We start from the raw sequence: 26528 nt of genomic DNA, 5'->3' as shown, positions 1-26528 counted from the left end.
TGTGATACTATCATTTGGATGCATGCCGCCTTTACGGTAACCGGTAGTTTACATGCCACCATTTTTTTAACCGGAAATACATCATGCTCGCTTGTGGATAAAGCCTATTACACCTTGAAAGAACAGATCTAATCAAATAAACACAATTCTTTTCTCTGTTTTCAAGAAATGTCTGGGTGATCTCTGACGTGAGGGATGTGAACACTTCTGTCAGTGCTGCTCCAATTATAATTTAATGTTCTGAAAGCCGTTTTATTTTTTTATATCCTGAAACAATGTTCCTGCTGCTGGATGAGAATGTATTTTTGGACAATAGGAGGAGACCTGTCTGACCTTTAATACACTCTCTTTTTTGATTCTCTCTCACTACAGGCCGCCTACACTCAGCGGAGGTTTGACCCAAAACGCAGACTCTCGTTATATGTGAGTTGTCTGTTTGTGTTTGTATATGTGTATATGTGTGTGTCCGTGTGTTACATAAGGAAGCTGTTCATGTGGTGATAATCAAATCATTCCCATGACTGAGTCGAGTGGAACTGAGGGCCTCTCAGACTCATCCTCCATGCACATGTCACTCCCTCTCTCTCTGCACATGTGTTCAGCTCCTTTCACTCTCTGCCTCCTCTCCTGTGCTTTAAAACGCTCTCTTCCTCCGCTTTACTGAACTTTTCCTTTTATAACGCAACTCACTGACTGGCTCTCATGACCTGGTCTGAACCTTTGCCTTATATTTTGTGTCTTTCATCATCCTCTACCTTCACTGTACCTTTGCTTATACTCAGAATCCAATAGACTGGGGATTAAGATTAGTAAATCATAATTCACTTTTATATCAAAGCTATAAAAAAGATTTATAGAAGGTTTAAAGAAGAACTCAAAATGTCACATCTTTGCAGTAAATAACAAACCTTCTATGGTTGATGTGAAAACACGTTTTGACAGTATTTTCCAGCCAGATGCTACCTGTGCTTCTTTACTTTACAGTGTTGGGTCTAAAGAGTTTCAGCTGCTTGCATGTCAGCATCCCTCATGAAAGCAGTATGACTAAACCAAAACAAACAGAATAATGAGCTAAAGAGTAACTCAGCAGAGCTGTGGAGAGCTGGAAGGTTGAGCGCTGATCCTCCAATGGGAGGCTGCGAGCAACAACAAACATATGAGTTAAGATGACAACATGCTTTGCCAACGCTAACCAACCAACCAACACACTGAGTGTGCTGAGGGAACGCTCCTCTAAAAACTGGATTCTGCATGTCAGAAGCATTTAACTCCACACATGCTTCTGTGGGACGATATCCTTCAAACCTTCACGATATAATGTGTCCCGAGGGACAGCAGCATGAAGACACACACACACACACACACACACACACACACACACACACACACACACACACACACACACACACACACACACACACACACACACACAGAGTATGCAGGGAGCTGAACTCACAGACACACATGACCTTTACTCTGAGGACGTGCAGATTAAATCGGTCTGCCCAAACTCTTCTCTTTCAGCATTTTAGCTTCTTCATGAGCAAAAATAATCCAACACAACCTTTAAGTTCAGATGAATCAAACATTTCTTCCCACTGGGAATATTTTCTCTGAGAGGTTTAGCATTTTACAGATGTCACATTCATCGGTGTTGCTACTCAGAGTGAGATGCTCACTTTCAGCATGTGCTTCCTAGAAGATGTTGTATTAAGTTGTGTAACCTTCTCACTCCACGCAGTCTTATTTTAAGTCACACCTTAAGTTAAATCATTATTGAAGATTGGACTGAATGGTTCTCCACATCTGGGCCACGTTTGTTTTTAATGGAGTGGAGCAGAGTGATTTAGCACCATTTACACCAACACATACCCACGGCGTTAAATCCATTACTACAACAGTAGCACTGTGTTAGAGAGGGCTGAGTTCAGCTGACTTTGTTGACTCCGTAACGCAGCTGTGTGTGTGTGTGTGTGTGTGTGTGTGTGTGTGTGTGTGTGTGTGTGTGTGTGTGTGTGTGTGTGTGTGTGTGTTGCTGTCAGTCTGTCGCAGCCACTCACTGAGGTTACATAACCACTGTTGCTCCTGTGGACCCAGAGCCAGTGGAGGGTGAAGAAGGACTTAATGAGCTCTATTGGTGCGCACTGACAACTCCACTCTGCACTACCCTGACTCTGAGGCTGGACACCGACAAAAACCAGGGGACAAAAGGCAAAATCCTCAGAATACAATAAGATACAGGCAATTTTCTGTCTCAAAGTTTTAAATCTTAAATGTTCCTGATATGTGATCAGTTTCTCATATACATTTAAAAGTAGGCCTACTGACTGAATCAAGATATTCCAAAGTTTATCTTAGATTTTCCACATAAAATATCAAACCAGACCAAATTCACGCTTGTTTGGGGTTGGGTCAGCTGCTATGGAGCTCTCTTCATTAAGCAACCAGAAAAAATGTGATGTGTTTTGTGTTAGCAAGGAGAAAAATTCTGCAGAACCTTAGTTTATCAAGCTTCAATGAATTATGTAATGACACACTCTAAGTTGGAAAAAATTTCAATGTGTATGTATGTATATATGAAACTTTACTTGAACGGCACACTGCATTATAGTGTCTCATCTTGTCAAGTTCAATATTTTCTTTCCTAATATATCTGCAAAATTTTCCTCGTCAATATTTTCTATTCAAATCTACCAAACCAGTATTTAATTTGACCCAAACTGCTTCTATATTAGTCAGTGCCTCATGTAAATATTTGTGTCAATAGTCATAGGTCACTTATTAACATCTTCTTGTATAGCTCCAGTCTCCATCTATGTATAGCTCTGTATTCATTTATACCATCCTCAGTTTTATGCACCATCTGTTTACTCTCAGGAACCCATTGCAACAAAATTTCATTCCAAGTGCACTGCTGTATAATTTGTGAAATGACAATAAGAGGAAGACTAAGTCTACATAAGTGTGTATGTGTGTGCGTGTGTGTACTATACGTATATCTGATATTTTTATTTATTCATTTTTATTTAGTATCTGTGTGTCAATTTGAAGCATGGAAACACATGTCTTGGATGCCTTTTTCTAATTTTGGTATCTGTATCTGAAAATGAAAAAAACAATAAAGGGAAGTTTTAAAAAATAAAATGTAAAAAGTATTAAAAGTACTAACAAAAAAAGAACACTCGATAATACCGCTAATGATCTACATTGTGCTGCATGTGCTACATTAGGCAATTGTGTTTTTTTTTTTAACTGGTAAAATAAATACTACTCTCTCCAGACTCTAAATACAGACTTGTCCTCAAAAAATGAACTTAAAATTTTTTTTTAAATTCTGTGGCACCACACAAAATATCTTATTTTAAAATACAAACTGTAAGTATTGTTGAAGTCAAAAGAGTAGAGGATTGTTAAATGAATAAATAAGCAGTCCATAACTTATATATTCATGACTTAAAGTGTACAAGAATGTTTTTTAAATGACCAGCAGACACAGGAAAACAATACAAATGAGCCTTAGCCTGACTTTTTTTTTTTAATCCTACTGTGTACTTAATGGATGATTATTGTATCTATAGTTGAACTTCAGTGGACTCTATGTTTATTTTCAGTTGCTACTGGAGGTCTGAGGCTAATAGTTTAGTGTTAAAAGTCACTTTTCAGACAATAAATCACCCCTTTGTTCACTTTTAATGTCTTTAATTTGACTTAAGAAACCCTGATTCAGAGAGAGAGCCACGTGGAGGCCAAAGTGAGCACAAACAGCAGGTTACAGACTCCAGGCTGATCAGACAGACAATCTGGGTAAAAGAGGCCAGAAACTCAGCGAGCACAGCAGCAGCCAGTGCAGACGGCTGCTGGGAATAAAACGTTTCAAACAATAAAAGACAAACTTTAACACCCCTACACACAAGGAAGGTAGTCCAGTCTATTTGCACATTTTCCACACTTACAAATAAGAAACAAACATTGGCGTTAAAAGAGGACTTTAAAAGAGACTTTTGCTGATTGAAAGAGACAGATTAATAAAAATGAGCTTGAGACAGCAGGCTGAGTGTAAATACAGTAAAAGTCAAGCACAGAGAATCATTCAAGAAGTCATTATATCCTTTAAAACTGTATCAACATGTTTTAATAACTGACGTCACACAAACAAACCCAGTAGATACCAGTCAATAATCCAAGATGACACAGCAAGCGAAGCCGCTCCAAACCTCTGGATCGTCACACACGCATAAATTAAGAAATAAATACTTCTCTGTTATCGTCTGCTCAATGTTAAGGTACAAAGGACAAAAGAGTTACAACAAAGAAGAAGACACCAAAAATATCGACCCACGACATAAATAAAAGCTTTGAAACTGTATCCTTGTAACATTTTCATGGCAGATGTTGGGGAAAGGGAACTTTCTGAGGCAACAGAGATGGACAGAATCACTGTCAGTGAGGTGAGGCGTGGGAATGACACTGAAAAATCTCTGGCAGAAGTGTAAAACTAATAGAGAGCGAATACTGTGTGACCAACTGCCGCAAATGTAGACTCGAATGTTCATCATGCAGCTTTTCACACCTGTGCCTGTGTTATTTTGTCTAGATCTGCTCAGCCTTGGCTAGTTGAATGAATGTTAGAAAAAAAAATCTTATAAATGATCCTAAAACCACAATCATCTGAAAGAAAAGCTCTAATTTTAACTGTTTTTAAAAGATTGAGGAGATGGCTTATTTTTAAAGCCTGAAGTTATGGGTTAACTCCAACAGATGCAGCATTAAAAAGGCATTTTCCCCAACCACATGCTCTTGTTTTTATCCTTTCCACTCTTTAACAACACACACACACACACACACACACACACACACACACACACACACACACACACATACATACATACATACAAATATATTCATACAAATCCTTGTAACAGTTACAGAGAAAACCCAGAACAACGTTTCCAAAGATCCTCTCTACAGTAAACTGACTCCACACACAAACTTCTTGTCGGGTGAAATCATCTGTTCTCACCTCAGAGGATGAGGAAGATGACACCTTACAGTAATCAGACAGCCAGAGAGCGGCACCTCCTTAAAGCCATCAAGTCTCACACTCAGCTCCTCCAAAATAAAATTCCTCCAACATACAAAACCCTGCAGAAAAGAAAAGTAACTGTCTTTAATGATGATCTGACCCTCAGTCCTCGAACACTTCACCAACCTGCTGTCAGAGGGGTTCAGATCTGTGAGTCTGGACAGCAGAGCAGAAAGTAACCTTTATATTGGAAGTTTTATTGCTAATTTTTAACGACTGATGATCAAGACCTCTAAATAACCTTTGTCCTGTACGTGTCACTTCCTGATGGTCTGAAATGGTGACAGCAGAGGACCCAGATCCAGCCTCACACACACTGTAAGGCAGAGGGTACAGTACACACTGTGCTACACTCCTCTCGCTATAACAGGTCATGAACCAGAGGAAGAATGTGGCCCTATTGGAGGCTTTGTCTGATGTCACTGAAGCCTGTATCCCTATTGGAAGACTCAGATGATGTCAGTGGAGGTATTATTAGTGCTGGTTAATATTTAACATTTTAAGGCTTGACGTGAGAAACAGTTCAAGGGGCTTAGAGAAGTCTGTGTCGAGCATGTGGGGAGGAACCATCTGAGTTTGCTCAGGTGACAACAAAAGCAGCTTTTTCCTATTTGGTTTCTCTGCAGGAGAATTGTTATTTGCCATAAAGCTGCAGGTCCAGACGGACCCACACTTCCCCTGTGGGAACCTCGTGCAGCAGAAGACGACGAGTCACCGGCCCCTTGTTCTCCAACTCTTTTTTTATGGTTGCCACGGGAACCTCTGTCCGACCCAGAAACACTAAAAAAAAGGAAAATAAGAGAGAGGTATTTTATTTGGAAAGAGCATTTCAAGCAGCACTGCATCAAATTAAAAGAGGCTGGAGGAGTGATCCAGGTGATCAGGTGACTGACCATCAGGTGAAAACTGGTCCCGCTCGAAGATGGTGATGCAGAGGACGTCCTGGTAAAGGTCTTTGATGTGAAACTGACAGTTGAAGTTCCACTTGGGGTTCAGGGTGTCGTTGAGTGTCCTGGACGTGAAGATCTGAGCTCCCATAGTCACCTCACAGTAGGGGTTACTTTTCCCTGCAGCCGACAGAGGAGGAAGGAGGATACAAAGATCAAACAGAGATGAAAGAAATGACTCAAGAGTGACTGAGTGAACAAAAGAGAAAGGAAGAACATCATCATCAAATGTTCGTGGCTTCAACAGATCAGAGCAGCCAGATTATAAAGCTGCTTTTTAACTACTGCATCTGACTGAAATGAGGTCTGAAGCCAAACTGCTCTCTCAGCCTATGTCAGTCTTTTATCTAAGTATTTTTCCTGGTCACCAATAGAGGATTTGTGATGTGCTGCACAGAAAAAAAGACTAAAAATATGACAACAACCACGAAACTGACGCAACAACTTTGTTCAAAACCCCTCGCAAAATCAGGGGTTTTATAGGCCTCAGTAATCAGAGAGGATGCTGGGAGATCCTGGAGAGGCTGAAGTGATGCTCACCGTTGGGTTTCCCCGCTTTTAGTTCAGTGGCTTCCAAGATGGTGACGAGGAGTCTGCCGATTCCACTCGCCTTCACAGATCGAGCTGCAAACACACACACACACACGTGGATTAACAGTGAAATCAAACCCAGTCTATTCTCAGTGTAAGCTTTAAATCAAACCTTGATAAGCTTTCTCCCTTTTCCTCTTTTCTGTCTCTATGAACTCCTCAGACGCTGCCTTGATCTTCTGAACCCACGCGGTCCTGAACACACACAAACACAATGATTGTAAAGGTCACCTGACACCGCTCATCTGTTTTTGTGTGTTCACTGTATGTGTGTTTGTTTCAGTAACAATACCGTTCATTGATGTTGTCTGTTCTGAGTATATAGACTCTGTCGATGTGTGAGATGTGAAACACTGGCTCGTCGCTGGAAGGATCTGGAAGCTTTACCAGGACTTCATTCAGCAGAACAGGCTGTGAGGAAAACAAACACACACAGTTTTTATTAACCATCCAGGGTGTTTGTCACCTGACACGTCTGCAGATTACTGAATATTTCTGCAGCTTAGTCGTTTTATCTGCTGAAATCCCTGACGTATATGGACAGGCAGACAGACAGGGGGAACTTACAGGCTTGTACATCTTCAGCTGCGTGTTGTTTTTGTTACTAAACAGTTTGTCCGGCCCAGACGACGTAAACTGTTTAGCTGCGTGAGTCAAGAGCAGAAAGTCGTTGAAGAGGAATGCCCACAGCTCCTTGTTGCTCTTCACCTTGTACATCTGAAAAGACATGAGAGATGAACAAGGATAAAAAAATACATACTCACTTGAGATTGATACTTCTGTTCTTTTTCAGTTTTTCTTTTTGAACAATTTTAGGTCTCACTTAATAATTCAGTAACAACTTAACAAAGAACTATTTACAGTTCAGGAAACGCACAAAAGTCAAAATTCATGGAAACATCCACAACCACATGGAGAAGAGAGTCCCACAGGGTAGAAGAGAAAAAATGAAAACAAATCAAATAAATAAAAAAAACCCCAGTGTTATACATCTTCTTCAAAGCCAACGACAAATAAATCTGTCCACCAACACAAGAGTCGTTGCAAATCTTTCAAATATCTCTCAACGCATTAACACTACATCAAAAAACAAAGAAAACAAAAGTGAAGCACAACATGATTCCTCCTCAATAAATTGAGTCTGTGTGAACCACCTTCTTATTCAACCTGTAATGTGAAGTATGGAGCTGTAGCTACCATTGATGTCACTGAGGTCATGACCTTGGTATATTTTTCAGGAAAAAAAAAAACTGCCAAAGGAGGGTGATGGAGTGACTGTACTGCTTTATTGACCTATTGACTGCCAGGACATGAGAGCTTTGAGCTTTATAAGAGCATTAAAGTGCATTGAAAGAAGAAGATATACGGAGTACAAGGTAGGCACAACTTGTGTCATTTTTGTGTGTTGACAGTTTGCCAACTGTCCCTGTTGTGTGGGGACATCCCAAAATTTGATCATAATTATTTTTGTCTCGTACGGCACAGCATAAAGCCAGCTAACGCAAATATTACAAAGAGGACCTTCCTCAGCCAGACTCCATCGACCAGGAGATCCACAGATGGAAGGTAAAGCACCAAATGCCTGATTCTGGAGCAGCACTGCCATCCACAGCAAAGGAAACATTTGATCTCACAGAAATGCAGTACTTCCCCAACATCCACTGTATGCTCTCCATCTACCTCGCTCTTCCTGTGACCACATGTTCATGTGAGAGGTCATTCTCTGCTTTGAGGCATTTGAAGACCTGGCTGCGATGAAGCATGGGCAACGACAGGTTATCTGGACTTGCTATGACTCATGTGCACAAGAAGAGGAAGGTGGATCTTGACAATGTTCTCTGACGCTGGGACACAGACGTCTAGCATTGGTGTTCAATGAAAAAGTAGGTAGCATATGTGCTAAATCAGTTTTGAAATGAGATTTGTTTAAAGTCCATTCAGGTTTTTGTAATAGATGGTGTGTTAACATCCAACATTAATGGCCTCTTTAATCTTTTCCTCCATTGGAGGCGAGTGGGAGGAAGAGGTTTAGGCCAGTTTATTGTTATCATTTTCCTTGCTGCTAGGAGAAGAATATGTAGTTACTTGGATTTTCTTTTATCCTCTGTATCAAACCTATGATGAAGAGTGGGGCTGTTAGTGGTTGGTCTACTCCTAGGATGGTCCGTATTTCTGTTCGAGTCCCAACCCAAAATGATTTTCGTTTGGGACAGTCCCAGAAAACCTGTTTACAATTCCTTCTCAGTTTTTTCCTAGAGTTGTATCATCACTCCTCCTGAGGTGAACCCGCTCGCAGATCTCCACAGCCGAGGTTTCACTCTGCGGTTTTGGAGCTTGTAACGTGTGACCACGACATCACTGGATCTAAACCCGCTCATGTTCCCACATTTCACCTCCCTGTGCTCCCCACTCTGCCTGGCTCTTAGATCTCAGTACTTAGACTTTAAAATATTTATCCAGTAAAATGAAAAATAAGTTTATTTCTCCAGAAACATGAAGACCCAGCAGAGAGCTTCAGAGACTCAGACTCTCTGCAGGTTTACTCACTTTCCCGCTGTGGAGCAGCTTCCTGGGACCCAGGCAGTTGGTGAGAGAGTTAAAGATCATATTCTGTTGAATGATAGTTAGATATGTCAATCTACATGTTTACATGAAGTAAAACTTACTCTGATACTAACGGTAATCAATCGTGTAAAATCAGTGTGTTTTACCTCTGCAGCTCCGTCACACTGTACGTGGTTCTGAATCCATTCCAGTCTGTCAGAATTCTCCTTTTCTCTCACGCCCTCATTCACCTGATCAACAACAACAACAACAAAAGATGAAGTACATCTTTCTACCATGAGCAGACCCTTCAAATGTAGGAAGATTGTAAATAAAACACGCAATAAAGAAACAAACCTGTTGACAAAGCTCCTCAGCCCTCTCCAGAGCCTCTTTCAGAGGACCTCTGTCTGGATGGCCTTCAGCCGTGCACTCCAGGATCTGAAGACAAGTTATTCAAACCAACATATGAGACACGAACAGACAAACCAGGCTTCTTCTACACACTACAGTCACTGTCACTGAAACACAAATGCATTGTGAGCACGTTGACCTACATTTTTGATGTGCAGCGGGTAGCGTGTGATTCTCTGCATGGGCTTCAACAGGAAGCTGGACAGCGGCATGCCTTTACACCTGTAGTCTGTTGCAATTTTCTGATGGGGGGAAAAAAAAAACACAAAAAAACATTTTTTTCCACTGTAATACACATCTGTTTTCTCAGACACTACATGAGAATAATTTAATGATCCGTTTACGAAACCCCCCTCGCCCTTCACCTTTTCATCACCTTTTACTCTGCCCTCACTCTCCTCCCCTTCCCTACCTTGAGGAAGTTCTTGAAGTCCGGCTCGTTGTCAATGCGAGTCTGCAGCAGCGCCGCTCCGTTGATCTGACAGGAGCAGAAGCGGATGTAGGGCTGCATGTGGGACAGCTCTGCAGCCAGGATGTCTCCCACCATCTGCACCGGCATGTTCTCTCCGCCTGTCTTCTTTCGCACACGCAGCGCTCTGCACAGACAGAAATGCACCAACGTAGAAATGATGAGCAGCTCAGGATAGTATTTGAATGAACACAAATTAATGGATCTATTAGAGCTGGGAATATTTACTTCACGAGTTTGGTGTTACAGGCCAGCAGGTCTTTCCAGTTGACAAAGATCATGGTCATCTCTGAATCCTTCACTCTGCCAGATTCTGACATGGGCTTATGGAAAACCTAAACAACCAACACATGAAGAAACCGACGAGGTTGTGAGGAATCATGAAGGGACTTCTTTAAAATGTGTGTTACACAGCATGTTGCGTGTCCCTTACATCCAGAACTATCTGCAGGTCTTCCACATATCTCTCCTCGGTCTGTAACAGCTCATGGATGTAACCCTGCCTCTTCTTCTCCTGCGGGCTCAGGGAGTCCAGGCTGTTCAGGTCTGCACACCCTGCAGGAGAGGAGGAACACATGCGTTGTTAAGAACTTGAGTCAAAACAGGCATCTACTGCCTCCTGTTGGGCGTTAGATGGAAACATGCTACTGAAACATTCAGCAAGGAGAGAGAGGGGGAGAAGAAATGGAGGGATGGAAAGGTAAAGAAGGGCTACTCGAGTGTGGATAAGTACCTAAACACACACACAGACCTACCTGATTCACAGCCACCATTAACCCAGTGAGAGGGTCCAGTGCCAGCCGACCTCTGCTCCCTCACTGACCCTCCTCTTTCATCCACCTCCTCGTCTGTGTCATTGTCCCAAAGTTTCAGAAAGTTAAAGCTGCTCTCTGACGTCATACTTCTGTTGTCTCTCTAAGTATTTTAGTAACTTAGTCTATATGCTGTAGCTCAAAGTCTGATCGTACTGCTGTCCTGTCTCCGTCTTCTCCCTCTCTGCTGTTATCTCCCTGTTCCTGGTATGAAGACTAAACCTTCTCCTGCACCAAATCTGTTTGTACCAAAACAGGAAAGGGGATTCTTTACTTTTTTCCCCCTCTTCTGATCCTCTGACGCATGTTAACAGCAGAGAAAGGTCTAGTTTTTTCAATTTGTCGACTTCTCCCACTGTAATGAATGAAAGGATCGGGGACTTTTTCAGACTTCTTCACAAAAACAGTTTATAGCTTATTCCCATATTTGTCTTTGTATCTTTCATCACACACTTACACAAAAACCCCTGTAGAAGTGAAAACAAATATTTTATTTCACTACAGTTTAACACTTCATTTCTTCCAAAATCAATCTTTATATTTTTATATTTTACTTCAGAATCAGAAAATATATACCCATCACATCTTCAAAAATAGTCATGCCTTCTCCTTCCAGATGCTGATAGTATGTAACAGACTCAGCAGTGCAAACAGCCTGTGATGTTATAAACTCTTACTAACTTACTGCAGCTATTTCATAAATCTAATAAAAGTTTTCAGTAAGCTCTGCTTAATGACCTCACCACTTGACATAAAGTTTCTTTTTCTGAACAACCTGAGCTTCTTTCCTCTTTAGTTACAGTGACAGTGATACACACACACACACACACACACACACACGTCTCAGGTACAGAGCATAGAAATCAGATTGAAAAAAACTGCCAAAAGATTTCAGAGTCATCAAACCATGCATGCAGACTTTCACATAATTTTCCTTTTTTGAATCAAAATCCACCTGGTTATATGAACATTTCCTTTTTACACGCCCACATTCATCCGCAAAACTGTCGATAAAAAGCCCTTCATGAGTGAAACTGCACACGAATGAGCCAAATAAGACAATAGTTTCCTAACTTTCAATCACAGCAACAAAAAAGAGGATGAGATCAACTTGAATGTGGTGGAGGTTAGGGAGCACGCAATGACACATTTCCATCATTACAGCTTCACTGCACTCAATCAGCACATCAATCAGCCATGTCTTCTCACATATAATCCAGCCAAGGTTTGATCTGTTAATGCAGTTTGACGCATTCTGCAACAACCAAACTTAGCGTGAGGTGCCCATGGCTTCACTTCTACATTTTGCTCATTAACACAATAAGCACAGGGAGGTGATGAAGATGTGCTGATGATGATGCTATTTTAGATTAATACGGCTGATGATGAAGTTAAGATACAGTCTGGCAGTAAATGGCGCCCTCTGGGACATTCACAGCACTTGGGATGGTTTTGTGGACTTTGTCCTGGATCTTGATGGTCTGCAGTTAGACTGATGAACATTCAGCAGATCTGATGTATTATTAAAATACTTTGACTGGCATGTGTGCAACTGGAGACCCCTCCTCCAAGTGTGCATGTGTTCTTGTTTACTATTTTTTTTTTGTCTTAACATTGAAATTTACAGCTTAATTTCACTCCCAAAAATTAATTAAATCATTTGGTTATCATTTTAATGATTTTATTTAATATATCTATGTACATGTTGATTCCTTTTGTACTGGGACATATTTACATGGATTCTGAAATGTTTGTGGATATGCACTGTTCCTTTAAATAATAAAATCTTACATTTAGGCCCCGTTAATACGACAACGTTTCATCTGAAAACGCAGTGAAAAAAAATCTGCGTTTACGCGGAAACGCTGATGGACTGAAAAGGCTGTAGTAAGCATGCCAGGCCTGTAGGTGGTGCTATAACTGTCTTGTCCAAAAACTGCTTTGGGGAGTTCTCCACCGAAGTAGAGTTGAGCCGGTCTTCTGGTGTATTGGGGAATGCTAAGTCAAAAAGTGGAGCAAAAGATCCACATTTTGTTGAAAGACAGTCAGCAGATTCAGCAGCACAAGCACAACACGGTAGTTTGCCACGATCTTAACAACGGTACTGTTGTCCTGTTGAGTACGCGCGCACGAGGCGGAGTGTGACGTCAGCGTTTGGTTTCCACTGATAACGACCCCTTAGTATACTCTTCTCACGTGTTTATGTTCTTGGAGCTTTCTGTTGATGGTTGAGTCTCATTTCGGTAAGTTTCACCAGCACCCAAGTGCTCCGTTCTAGTCCAACTTTAACTATCTTGTCTCTAGTTATTATGAATGTTTGTCCTTGACAATTTACTAGAATATTTAAAAAAAAAAGATAAGGTCTGGTAGTTTTAGGGATTATGATGACATGGGTCTGTCAGAGTGGTTGAAGGAATTAAATGAACAAAAACGTATTTCCAATTCACCATCACCGGTGTCAACAATTTCCTCCCCTTCTAAAATCTAGGTAAGCACAAGTCAGAGTGTGGGTGTGCGCTTTCCAGAGCACACCGTTCACCTCAACCATCTGAGAAGGCGTTAAATAAGTTCATAAAAGTATCTGATTTAAAGAAATCAGATACTTAACTGGACTGCTTAGAGAAAAATAATCTTCTACTAAAAATGTACTTGAGTTGAGTTTCTGGTATTTAGACTTCTTATCTCAAGAAACTTATCAAACAATTGTTTTTTACTTCATTGGTAAGTTCATTTTACTCTTTACAAGCAGGTGAGTTGTATTGAATCTTTCAATACCTTTAACTCAGACATTTTTCTGGACTTTCCAGTTGATATCAGCTCATATTAGGTCTAGTGAGGTAAATTTAGTTAGACTAGTTTCTGCAGCACTTCAATTCAGTTTTTCACAGATCACAAACTCAAAATGGGAAGCGGTGTGTGTCCCTCTAAGGCCCTGTTGTATGTGTTGATATCAGCTTAGTGTTTTTTTTGTTGTGTACAGAAATCACAGTATTACATGTGAAGCTTGCATAGATGTCTTCCCTCTATGATGTGCATGTGTGCACCATCCTGTCAGTTTTGGTTATTTTGTTGAACTTTCATTGTTCACCACGAGGAAACAGATACGCGTTGACTCTCACTGGAAACATCCAGAGCAGCAGAAAGCAGCATGTGGTTAGATATAAGGTGCAGCGGCAGCAGCAGCAGTTTGGGCTTTCAACCCTGGAGGTCAAAGCTTTCAAACTGTGTGCCATGTGGTCACTTCATCTCAAGTCAAAACGACTTCAGTCAGAGATGACAGCTGACCCATTTGTGGCTTTTAAATAAAGAAGACTGACTGAATATTTCTGCTTGTACCAACTGTTAGGATAGTGATTCAAACCAGAGGTTTTTAAAGGCAGATGATCAAAATACACGGCACAACGGTTACAGCTCGCATGAAGGGTAGTGTTCAACATGTGTTCAGCAGATCAAGAGATTTGTAAAGCATGTTCTCCCATGAAAATTTGCACACATGTGCAACTTTATGTCTCTTTTTTTTACCATGTGTCTTTGATCATATCAAAATGTTAGTCCCACTACCTCCAAGGCAGAAACTTAAACTATCTATCTGACCCAAAGCTCCACAGGCCTGTGGAGGAGTTTGTTGTTGCATGAAGACAGAAGCTTAGGAAGAGACTAGACAATTTTCACATCTTTTAAATACAAAATCATCTACTACAGAGACAAATAGTGGGCTCTGTGTGAGTAAATCCTCAAAGTTGGAGATTAAGAGTGGAAAAAAGTGCAAGAAGAGAGGAAGAGGAAGTATTTTTAAAGAGATGAAGGTAACAGAGGAGGAGGATGTGAAAGAGAAGGACTTGCCACAGAGAGACCCACTATTGCTCTGCCTGATAGACTTTTTGATCAATCAAATGTTTTAGCTTAATCAGCTCCTGACTGAAATACGGAGAAAATCAACAAACAAATGTGTAAGGCACAGAGGCTTTCACAGCTGACGGAATAAGATCTTCAGGTCTCGATTAAGTCTCAGGAAACACAATCTGGTATTGTCACAGAAAGATTAGCTCAGAGGGAGAAGTTAGTGGAATGGGAGTCCAGACACTGCCTCATCAGAGCAGTGTGTAATAGTGGGTCTCTCTGAAGTCAGGTGGAGGAGAGGAAGAACAGGAGGAGGAGGAGGAGAGGAGGATGTTTCTATCGCCCTAGAAGGAGAAAAAGACAGAATCCAGGGGGAGGACGGAGAGGGAGGCAGAAACACAGAAAAACAAGGGAGAAGGGAAACAGTCAGTGTACGGTCACAGGTAGAAAGATGAGAGGATGAAACAAAGGGTGATGAAAGATGGGGGGTGTCAGTTTTAGTAAAACAACACAGAGAAGAGGATAGTGTGTTACAAAGACGTTCTTTAAGGTCTACTTACACTGCTGACTGGGGTCACAGTCCGCTGTGGTCAACTTCACGTAATTTGTGGGGAAAAGGCCGGTGGTCCCGTTGATCTCTCCTTTCCACCAATCAGGATCATTCTTGTCCAAGACGTTGATCAGCTGACCTTTAGAGAAGCTCATCTCGTCCCCGTTGGCGGCTGTGTAGTCGTATATGGCGATCACCTGACAAACTGACAGAGGAGAAGAAGTGTTAAGAAGTGTGTTTGGTCTTTTCCTAACCTCTCCTCCAAAGTCTGAGCACAAACCTTCACAGCCTTTCATGATCAGAATGAAGGGATAGGACAAACTATCATGGGGTCAAACATTTATAGGAACATGATTCGCCATTACATTTTAAAGAAAGTCAACCAATAAATTATAACATTATGTGTCTTACATTTTGAGTTTATGGAATAAAAAATATTTTACAGTTTCATGTTTTTGTTTGGAAGCATTTCACTTATTTGCAGTTTTTCCTGTCATGATCACACTTGTTGTGTTTATTACCTGATTTTTTTCTAAGTTCAAAGAAATAAAACTTCTTGAATATTTTTTTTTTTTACATTTGTTGTAGTGCTGTGCAATCACATCCTTTTTCTTAAATATTTGACAACCCTGCAGAGAGTTGGCTACATGTTGTTGTTAAGATCATATCACAGACCTCACTCACTTGATGCTTTAACAGGGGGACAGGCTGAAGCATTTCAACACGTACATGAAACCAAACTTAAATACTGTGAGTTTAGAGTGTGGAGAATGAGACTGGACCAGAATGTGTGTGTGTGTGTGTGTGTTACCTGCTTGGGGTGCTGGTGTGGATTTGCCGCTGTTAGATCCTAATATTTTAACATGAGAAGCAGGGAACCAGCCCTTCTGACGCTTTTTGCCACGAGCCTGAAATGATAAAACATAAACACTTCAGCAGAGACGTTTAATGAGACTTTCGGCAGCCAAAATTGATCAGCTGATTAAGGATTATTAATCAATGCCTTTTATAAAAGGAGATTCAAGGTCCCTCATCCAGGTCTACACTCCTCACCCGCTACTCTCTGCTTGTGAAAGACGCCTGGTGCTCCCCAGCCAACGCGGCTCTAAATTTCTAGCCAGACTTTTCTCTGTTGTGCCCAAATGGTGCAATGCATAACCCAACTCTATACGATCCGCAGAGTCCCTTTCTACTTTTAAGAGATGTCTGAAAACTCATCTGCTCAGGGAACACTTGGACCCTTAATCTGACCGTTCTCCTCTTTGTCCTCAGGGGTAAAATGAGTCAGAAAGTCTAAGAACCAGCTCTTAGTGAATTTTCAGCACTAATTACTGAATGTTGTTGAAGGTTGGATTTTATTGTTGCAGCAATAATTGTGGTTAGTTGGCCCGATTTTTCTACATTATTAAAAAAAAAAATTGCACTTAATGGCAGCACCTGCAGCCGAATAACTTGTAGCACTTTTGTCGCACTAACTAGGTTTTTACTTCTGTTTTAAATTCTTGTTTGTGTTGTACGTCGCTTTGGACAAAAGTGTCTGCTAAATGAAACTGTAAACTGTAGATTAATCCCAGATGAACTGTTTCAGGCAAAAAAAAAAATCGTATTACTTCTTAAATATCAGGATATGGAGCCTATCTTCAGTCTTGAAGATGTCACTTGAAATTTGTGATGAGCACAACTTTTCAGCTTTTCTAGTCTAATCCACAAATCAGAAACTGTCGCTGATCATCAGAGTAACTTCTGGTTGCGTTCAAACAAACTGCTTCCAGGTAGCGCAGAGTACAGATGACCTCTGTGGACAGTATTTCTTCACAGACCAAACACAAACTGACAGAAACACTGACCTGCAGTTCTCCCAACCACCAGCCAGAAACGTTCTTGCTGAGGATGAGGATGAGCTGACCATTTTCCAAATTCAGCTGTTCAGGGGCTGAAGAGGAGTGGGCTCGAAGCACTTGGGCAATCTCTGCGCGAGCACAGAAACAGAAACATTTTAAACTACAGGAATAGGAAAAACCTGGAATTATGTTATAAAAAGAGAGAAACGTGAGCTTACCTGGTTTCTTCTTTGCAGATATGCTCGAGGTCTAAAACAAACAAGTAATATCAATAATTCAAGCCTACAAGTGCCTCATAAAAATTCAGAAGGGAAAAGGCGGGAAAAGGAGCCATTACAACACACCAAAATGTGCAACTCCAACCAGGACTTACATCCGTCTCTTTAGGTTTGACGTAGTTGCTGGGGAAGAGACCTGAGCGGTCGCCTATCGAGCCGTTCCACCACTCTCCCTCTCTCTTGCTCACCAGGATCACATCTCCCTCTCTGAAGGTAAGATCACCTGGCTCTGGAGACTCATAGGTGTACAACGCTACGTACTCTGAGGAAGAGAAAGATGATTCATGTCAAAAACTGAATGTCTGTCCCTTAAACCATTTGAAATCAATCATCATGGAGTATGACAATGAAAGACAATCAGATCAAACATTCCTGTACCTTCAAGCTGCAGACTGTCTCCAGCGTCTGGAGCATCAGGAGGACTCTTCATACTGCAAAACAACATCAGCACACTTATTCATCAACTCTGTCCATCCATTCATTCATCCTCTAGAAATCACAGGAAATAAGCAGGTCACAACCAGAACTCCTTTCACAACCATTTCCTCCAGCTCCTCCTGAGACACATTCTTCTTCTTCTGACACATTTTCTAGATCAAGGTTTAAATCTATGCAGCATGGTCTGCAGAGGGATCTATGAGCTGAGGTCAACAGAAAAACCTGAAATCAAGGCTGAAACTCTTCTACTTCTAAGAAGACGAGGACCCGTAAAACCTGCAGAGTCATTACTTGTGGTAATCAGCCAATTCTTAGTATTAGAGATGATGGAACGCACACACGGTCGACTGGTTCATCAAGAAATTCACCTTCAGGCTCAGAGTTATAGAAAGGCATGACGTTGCACTGAATCACACAACAGTGGTGAGAGTAAACTATGTTGCAGTTTCCTCATCAGAGAAGAATGAGGTCATCTCTGCAGCCCGAGTAGCTCACTTACTGGAATAGTTACCATACCTTTAAACTCTGTCAAAGTCACTGACACACAGAGATGGATCATGTAGCTAGATTAACAAAAAACATCTCTCAAAAAGACGTGTGATCATATCACACAAACATGACAGGACTGCTCACTTCAAGTTGAGGTAAACAAGTCACAGAGTTAGTTTATGAGGTCGATGTCATGGGTTCTTAAAGTCTGATGGTATGGATATAATCCGAGATGTGAAAAAATACTTTGACCTCTGATACAATATTGATATTACAACCCTTAATATCAATATTTTGTAAAAATAGAAATTGATATTTTAGCTGAGATGGAAGTAAAATAAGGCCTCCACACCTTCACTGTGGCAGATAGTGCTGAAGAGCTACTCTGCTGTATGTTTCCCATAGACTGTGTAATAAATATAATTTCAAAGTATATTCAAAATATTTTATTCCTAAACTTGATGATGAGGGTTTTGATGCTGTAAATATCAATGTTATCGCTCTGTTTTGGGGTCAGCTGGCTTAAAATCATTTTAAATTTCATTTTTACAATGTAGTAGACTGGTAAAATCATATTCATAGGAACTTTTTTAAGCAATATTACATCTTTTATGAGAAACACTGGTTGCACCAATTAACATTTATCTTTTTTAACAAATGACCACATCTTTTATCTAATAACTTTGCAACATTAGTTTGATGTTGCAGTAGTTAATGTGACAGATTTGATGTTTTCAAGTTAAGTGTGTATATGAAACACTGCCTCTGACTTACAGTATTTCGAAAAACAATAAAATAGTAAAGTTATTCTCAACTCTGACTCCATAAAAAGTGTCTCGCCTCTTAAATCTTCATGTAAATGTATTTACATGATTTTCATTTTGCTGCGTTTGTCTGACTTTTGTGGTCCCTGGGTAGCTTCAAGCAACTTACTGATGTCATCAAAGGTAGGTGTGTTTTCCTGCCACCGCCCCTGTTTTGGGCGGCATGTGTTAGGGTGATTTTTACCTTGTGTTAGTGACTAAGGGTAACCTATTTTAATCATCATCTACTATTGAAAAAAAATTAAATTATTCTTATAACCTTCACAGAACAAGGCTCACGTGTCCAAGAAATGGGTAGACCAAAGAAAAAGTTCCCAGCTCAATTTCATTTTTTAAGAGTTTTTCATTGCTGACTCCTTGATTTTTCACACATTTTAGAACGTTACATTTGGGTCTGCTAATAATACCTTCCTTTACATCTCATGAGACTTTGTGTATGGAAAAGTAAAAGAAGAGTACCTCACTTTCCTGTGTATTTTTGCGCTTCAGTATATTTTGACGTGAAGTATTTTTTATTGGGTATTTTTTATTGGATAAAATAATGATGACCAACACCATCGATGACCAACACCATCGATAACCAACGATGGTGTTAATATTTCTTGTGATTGTGTTCTAGGGTTAAGGACACAGAAAAAATTTGTGTCTGTAACCAGAAAATATCTGGATAACTGATACTTGGTTTCTGTGGGGTAGATGTCATCTTCATGTGTCTTTGTTTACAGCAAATTCAGACGCCAGATTAGAGCTTAAATTTAAAGCTTGCGTCTATGGAACATCTCTGTGATTATGTATCTGCATGTAAACACAGACACAACTTTAAAAAAGCCTGAACATACCCACATAGACTGGATGCAACATTTACTTGTGTGTACCTTTAGACCATGTATGTAAGTTTATCCTTTCTTTCAGACCAGATGCAACATCTAAGTTATTTCATACAATGTCATCCATCAAAAAGATGTAATAAAAAAATAAAAAGTTAACGTAAACTTTCACATCCCTCCATGTGAATTAAAAAAAATCCAGAATTCATGTGCATCATTTCCCCTGCATGTATTTGAGCGAATAACAGAGCATTTCACGAGTCATGTGTCTTGAATTGATGACACCGTCTTCAGAAATAATTAGATCGGGCTTGAAGACTTACTCTGAGCTCTCTTCTTCTCCCAGCAGTGTCACATATGTCTTAGGAAACCAGCCTTGCTCTCCATTGAGCTCTCCCAGCCACCAGTTCTCCTGCTGCTCCAACACCTGAATGACATCGTCCTTATTGAAGTTCAGATGGTTGTCTGTCTTTGCGGTCCATGAACACAGCGCTTGGGCCAACACGTTACCCACCACCTGCTGCAGAGACACAGGCAATCAGTACAGTAAGTATTTGAGTCCAGATAATAACCATAGCGCTGAAATCAAGTCACCGGTGCAGCAGTTAAAGCCTCTGCATCATCACACACTCTCACACTGCTCACCTGTCCTTGTGACTCTGTGGGAGCAGGGTTTGGAGAGTGCGTCGGTGTAAAAGCAGACTTTGCTCCTGCTACCTTGGCAGCCTCGAGGGCGTTAGAAAGCTGTGACTGCAGCGGTAACTTTGGAGCAGCAGCAGCAGAAACTGAAGAAGCAGCGGTCGCGTTAGCAGTGCCCGACGGAGCCACTCTTTCCACGTAGCTCTCTGGGAACCAGCCCATCTTCCCCTGCCTGCTCCCGTACAGCCAGCCCTCCTCCCGCTCAGTCGTCTCATCGACCTGACAGGAAAGGAGAGGAGTAAGGAAAACATGAGTAAGGAGGAGGAAAGAAAAAACTTTTATGTTTCATCTTCAAACTCTTGTTGGTCATGAAAGGAAGTCTGACCTCAATGATGTCGTCTGCGTTGAAAGTGAGCTCTTCGTTGTTTCGTGCGGTAAACGGGTAGAGCGCTTTGAAGGAGGTGAGAGCAGCTGACTTCCTGTGGTGCGTTGCTCTGGGCTGTCCTCCTGAAAAAAGGGTGAGAGGTCGCGGTTATACCTTGCTACACATTTAAGTAAGGATGTCAGGATCAGAATCAGAGACAGAATCAAGATTAATTGCTTATTACATTCGCACGTACAAGGAATTTGACTTAGTGTGTTGGTGCAACAATTAACAAGAAAATAATGTGAGCAGAAAAGAATACAGAATTACTAGCTGTACAATCTTTAAAATAGACTATAGAGAAAGTTAGGATATAAAATATAAAAGAATACAAAAAAAATACAGAAAAAATAATAAAAAAATAAAAAATAAAAAAAAATCATAGAAAAACAAAATAATAATATTACAATCAATAATAATAATAATAATAATAATAATAATTTGAATAATAATTAAAAATAATAATAATGAGAAACAAAGGATACAAGGTGCAATGTGTGAGCGTGAGTGTGTATGTGTGTGTGTGTGTGTGTGTGTGTGTGTGTATGTGTGTGTTACCTTTCCTCTCCTCCAGCCCTCTCAGCAGAGCCTGGATGTCTATCTTCCCGCCTCCACCCGGCGGCTGCTGCTGCTGCTGACGAGGCGCCTCCTCCCTCCTCTTTCTCTCCTCTTCTGCTTTCCTCCTCCCATCTTCCTCCTCCTTTCTCTTCCTCTCCTCTTCAGCCCTCTTCCTCTCCTCTTCACGTTTCCTCTTCTCCTCCTCTAGCTGCTGCTGCTGCTGCCTTCTTCTCTCTTCATCCCTCTTTCTCCTCTCCTCCTCCTCTCTCCTCTTCCTCTCCTCCTCCTCTTGCCTCCTTCTTTCCTCTCTGTCTCGGATGGCAGCCTCAGATGCCCTCACTCTCCTCCTGTCCTCCTCCTCCCTCTCTCTTCTCCGTTCCTCTTCTCTCTGCTCCTCCTCTAACCTCTTCCTCTCTGCCTCCCTCTTGCGTCGTTCCTCCTCTTCTTTCCGCCTCTTCTCCTCTTTCTTCCTCTCCTCTTCCAGCTTCCTCCTCTCTTCCTCTAGCTGCCTCCTCTCCTCCTCCAACTTCCTCCTCTCCTCCTCTTGCTTCCTTCTCTCCTCCTCTTGCTTCCTCCTCTCTGCTTGCCTCTGTCGCTCCTCCTCCTCTCTTCTCTTCCTCTCCTCGGCCTCTCTTCTTTTCCGCTCTGCCTCCTCCTTCGCTCTGCGCTCCCTTTCGGCCTGCTCTTTGGCAGCCTGGATGAGAGCCTGTTTCTCCCTCTCTTCCTCCTCCCTCTGTTTGGCCTCCCTCTCTTCTTGGAGCTTCCTCTGACGCTCCTCTTCATCCCTCTTCAGCTTCTCTTGCCACTGGCGCTCTTTTTCTATTTTAATGCGTCTTTGATGGAGAAACAAACAAAGTTGTTGCAGAATCAAAAAAATTAAATTCTGCAAATTTTTCCTTCATTTAATTTAAAATAATCTACAAATTAATTAATCACCTTTGAGCTTCCTCCTCTTCTCTTCGTCTCCTTTCATCCTCCTGTCGTTTCCTTTCCTCTTCCTTCCTCCTCTTTTCCTCTTCCTGCTCCTTCTTCCGGATCAGCTCGCGTCGTTTCTCCTCTTTGATGCTCCGTAGTTTCTCTAGTGCTGCCTGCTGCTGTCTCTGGCTCTCTTTAAGTTCCTGATGCAACAAAAAACCCTCTTATAGTGAAAAACAGTCCATGATGTGTGACTCAAGTGTATGAATAAATGGGCTAGACAGGCTGTCAAAGAGCTGAGCACACACCGCGTACACAAACATATTAATAGGAGGATAAATATTAACTGACTGATAAGTAGCAGCTTCTACGACACAGAGAGAAGAAGAAGGAAACAAAGGAATAAAAGCTAAAAACAGCTCAGTTGTTAAAGATTTAAGTAAAACAGAGCAGCCAGCAGGGATGTGAGATTAAAGAAGGAGAATAACAAAGACACCTAAAGCGAAAACCTTTAGTAGGTAGAAGAGGTTACGGAGGCAGGCCAGCAGACAGAAGACAGCCTGAAGCATAGCGTCCTCCTCACCCCCATACTGTACAGTCTGGGGACAGGGGATAAAACATGGATGAGAGAGAAGAGACAGATGAAAGAGAAAGAGGCAGAAAAGTGAAGATATAAATTACAGAAAAGAAAAAACAAAGGAAAAGAGCAGGTTCAGGAGAAGAAGAGAAGGCGAGGAGGAGAGAACAGAGCGTTAAAGGGCAAACTAAAGCAGTTAGTATTTTATTTATGTAGCTCTTAAGAAGAGGCTTTTCACACTTTGTCTATGAGAATCAACTAGAAATGTCTCCTATGTGATTTGGCACCAATTACCTCCAACAACATGCTTGTTTCATAAGTTATGAAAACACAGATATCTGTTAGTTCAAGAAGTGATGCTGAGTTAAGCAAAGTAATGAATGTAGATCCAACGATGTGTGAGGGTGTATTCACACCTGTGGCTCGTTTGCTTTGTTCTGATTCAGGGGCAAAAATGATACAATTGTAGTGATTGTCACATGGTTTGTCTGTGTCCACGAGGCAAAAGTTTGTTGTGGTCCAAAGTTGTAAAGAAATGCCACGTGCGATCGATTTTTTTCTCTCATTGGTCAGGAATCATACCCAGAAGGTGGGAGTTTCCTTATCTTCGTTCATTCATTCATGTTCTTACCCGCCATGGAGCATCAACATCATGTGTGGCTTGTTTGCATTATAGCGTTTATCTTGCTCATGTACCAGTGTGTGCTACATGAACAACATGACTCATATGACTAATTTTTTCTGTTCTTCAGGCTTCTCTACTTCTTCTTCTGCCGTTGTTGAGTATTCTTCTCATTCTTCTTTTACCGTTTTGACTGTGGAGTTCTCAACCAGGCTCATTACTGCCCCATCACTACAGTGTGAGCCACAGTTGGTTGTGCCGGATGCTGGGGCGTTTGTGTTCTCACTGCACAGGAACCGCTACATGGCTCGAATGGAAGCAAGCCGAGACCACCCATTTTTGGCGATCTTGACCCGCTTGTTTTGCCCCGCATCTGAGCCCGATTGCTGTGTTCACATATGCCCAAACAAACCAGACTTTCGGGGGGGCTGCCCACTGTGTCGGAACAACTGCCCCAAACGATCCAGGTGTAAATACGCCCTTTCCACCAAGCAGACCGGTTCTGTCTGTCTCAATATGGAGCGCAATTTGTGGCGTTTCCACTGACTTATCCCGGGACAGATCCCCAAAAACTGAGACGAGCTGGCCTACTCTTTTAGGACCCTTCCGTATGGGTGCCAGACTGAACCGATCCGCTCTCTAAAGGTGGAGCCACAACACTGCAGACCGTTGATTGGTCAAAAGAATCGTCACTTTCCCCGACAGCACCTGCATTTCTCCTGGCGGCACACAGAGTTCTCTGAGACAAAGCTTGATTGCACTTTGTATCAAAGAGCTACATGCCAATCACAGAGAGGACGAAATGCTGCATTTCTTCCATCTGTGCTTTTTGTTTACTGTGTCGCGTTTTTCTTCGTTGTTGGATTTATTAGTGAGGTAAACTGTGTCGCGCTGCTACGGCATCACGGTACTGTTGAACAGCTGCGGCTTTCGGAATCCGGCTTATACGCCGCCTACCACAAGAGGGCACAGTTTTGCTGTGGAAACGCAAACAAGATCAGGCTTAACTGTACCAAACCGTGCCAAACCGTAGTGAACCGACCCGGACTGCTTGGTGGAAACATGGCTTAAATCTTCATACCACCCTGTTAGCTCTCACAGAGAAAGTTTTCTCCTCATGTTCAGAGCAAAGATCAATTTCACACCCTGAATCTTACTTTCACAATTAGTTCAAGAATTTCTGTAATAGTAATAATAATAATAATAATAATAATAATAATAATAATAATAATAATAATAATAATAATAATAATAATAATAATAACAATGGACTCTGGACCAATGCTTGTTTTCTTCATCTAACCTGCAGACCTGTGCACACCTGCCATGCTTTCCTAAAGCTAGGGCTCACCTGTAAATCTTTGTTGTACTGATCCATCTCAGCCAGTTTGGCTGCTGTTTCTTTCTCCATAGCGTCCATTTGTTGTCTCAGTTTCATACAGGTCCCTTTTTTCTCTGTGACACCCGCCTTCAGGGTGGACATGGTCGACACTGCAAACAGACAAAGAAAGAAAAGAGAATTATCTCACTGGAAAAAAAGTGATGCTATTAAAGCAGACCGTGGGCGAAATGTGTGGATAAACCTGGATATTTTGCTTGAACACGTTGCATGTTACATTTCATGAATCTGACTGTTGAGGTAACTTTGACACAACTACCAATATCTTAAAAACATTTTCCCCATCAGTGAAAATCTAAGGTTTGGTCAATTCAGTACTCACCTGACACATTATTTAGAGCCATGTTTTTCAGTTTCTCTGTCAGTCTCCTCTGCTCTGGGGTCAGCTGAGACAGCTTCCTCTGGAACTCCTGAGTGAGAGGAAATGATTCAGAAACAGCAAGAAATCTTTCAAAGGAGAGAAAAACTGACAACTTAAAAGAGAAATTTGCTCTTTTAACAATAAAATTTGTTAGAAAAACCCAAAAACATCTTGTCTCTGAAAACATGTAAACACAAACACAGGTGAGCACACCTCCAGCTGTTTCTGCAGGTTGTTAAGGTCTTGCTGGCGCGTCTCTATCCTCTGATTGGTCAGATCCAGCTCCGTCTTCTGAAGCTTCTTCTTGTTCTGAAAGTCCCGCAGCTTGTCTGAGATCTGACGGTGCTTGTTACCCTGAGGTGAAGAGAGTGGGTGTGAGAGGGGATGACAGAAACCTTCCAGTACGTCACTGATCTGAACATACAGGGTGAAACATAAAACTAACTGTGTCCACAGGAGGAAAATAAACCTGTATGATGTCTGTCATGTTCACTCACCACAGCCTCCAGCTCCATCTCCAGACTTCTTTTCTTTGCTTTCAGTTTAATGATATCATCCTGCTCCTGCTCCTTCTTTATCTGAAGCTCACCCCGACGCCTCCTCTCCCACTCCTCCTTCCTCTGTCGCTCCAGCTCCCGCTGCGCCGCCTGCAAAAAACCCACAGAAGTAAATGATGTGACGAAAGGGCCCACACATAAAAGGTGAAAGCAATCATTCAGTTTTTAACTCACCTCTTTCCTCTCTATCTCTCTCTGTCGCTCCTCTTCTTTCTGCCTCTCTAACTCCCTCTGCCGCTCCAGCCTCCTCTCCTCCTCTTTCCTCCTCCTCTCCTCAGCTTCCCGAGCCTCTTTCTCTCTCTTCTCCCGCTCCTCCTTCTCTTTCTGGGCACGCCTCTCCAGCTCCCTCCTCTCCGCCTCCTGCAGAGCCTGACGCCTTTTCTCCAGCTCTGCATTTCCTCGCTCCAGGTTAGCTTTGAATTTATCCTCGAAAGTGTCTGTGCAGTGATGGAGATACGGAATTATAAGAAATATTTCTTCATAATTAGGATAAATGAATAAATAAATGACAAAGAGAGATCTTACAGTG

At 41.6% G+C, this 26528-nt stretch overlaps 1 protein-coding gene across 1 annotated transcript in view; it reads right to left on the bottom strand.

Moving 5' to 3' along the window:
• Positions 1 to 3700: 3700 nt before the first annotated feature.
• The window catches only part of itsn2b (intersectin 2b), a 38058-nt gene continuing 15230 nt past the window's right edge, over positions 3701 to 26528 (bottom strand). Inside the window, exons 13-41 of the mRNA XM_074666880.1 lie at positions 26174 to 26436; positions 25940 to 26089; positions 25656 to 25796; positions 25404 to 25491; positions 25034 to 25173; positions 22505 to 22686; positions 21569 to 22401; positions 20972 to 21093; positions 20593 to 20865; positions 20271 to 20467; positions 17748 to 17800; positions 17465 to 17631; positions 17310 to 17340; positions 17098 to 17219; positions 16062 to 16158; positions 15261 to 15455; positions 10482 to 10603; positions 10277 to 10383; positions 9992 to 10175; positions 9723 to 9821; positions 9523 to 9606; positions 9333 to 9416; positions 9169 to 9231; positions 7189 to 7338; positions 6914 to 7032; positions 6734 to 6816; positions 6571 to 6654; positions 5977 to 6150; positions 3701 to 5863 (exon numbers count right to left, since the gene is read on the bottom strand). Of these exons, the coding sequence (XP_074522981.1) occupies positions 5718 to 5863; positions 5977 to 6150; positions 6571 to 6654; positions 6734 to 6816; positions 6914 to 7032; positions 7189 to 7338; positions 9169 to 9231; positions 9333 to 9416; positions 9523 to 9606; positions 9723 to 9821; positions 9992 to 10175; positions 10277 to 10383; positions 10482 to 10603; positions 15261 to 15455; positions 16062 to 16158; positions 17098 to 17219; positions 17310 to 17340; positions 17465 to 17631; positions 17748 to 17800; positions 20271 to 20467; positions 20593 to 20865; positions 20972 to 21093; positions 21569 to 22401; positions 22505 to 22686; positions 25034 to 25173; positions 25404 to 25491; positions 25656 to 25796; positions 25940 to 26089; positions 26174 to 26436 (4553 nt within the window). The 3' untranslated portion in view covers positions 3701 to 5717. The remainder of the gene's footprint in view (positions 5864 to 5976; positions 6151 to 6570; positions 6655 to 6733; positions 6817 to 6913; positions 7033 to 7188; positions 7339 to 9168; positions 9232 to 9332; positions 9417 to 9522; positions 9607 to 9722; positions 9822 to 9991; positions 10176 to 10276; positions 10384 to 10481; positions 10604 to 15260; positions 15456 to 16061; positions 16159 to 17097; positions 17220 to 17309; positions 17341 to 17464; positions 17632 to 17747; positions 17801 to 20270; positions 20468 to 20592; positions 20866 to 20971; positions 21094 to 21568; positions 22402 to 22504; positions 22687 to 25033; positions 25174 to 25403; positions 25492 to 25655; positions 25797 to 25939; positions 26090 to 26173; positions 26437 to 26528) is intronic.

The sequence above is a fragment of the Halichoeres trimaculatus genome, unplaced genomic scaffold (assembly GCF_033239565.1).
Source record: "Halichoeres trimaculatus isolate MK-OKI-2021-1 unplaced genomic scaffold, fHalTri1.1 fHalTri1_scaffold_3, whole genome shotgun sequence".
Taxonomy (NCBI): domain Eukaryota; kingdom Metazoa; phylum Chordata; class Actinopteri; order Labriformes; family Labridae; genus Halichoeres; species Halichoeres trimaculatus.
The sequence above is the reverse complement of the archived record's forward strand: the minus strand, read 5'-3'. Positions and strand labels throughout refer to the sequence as shown.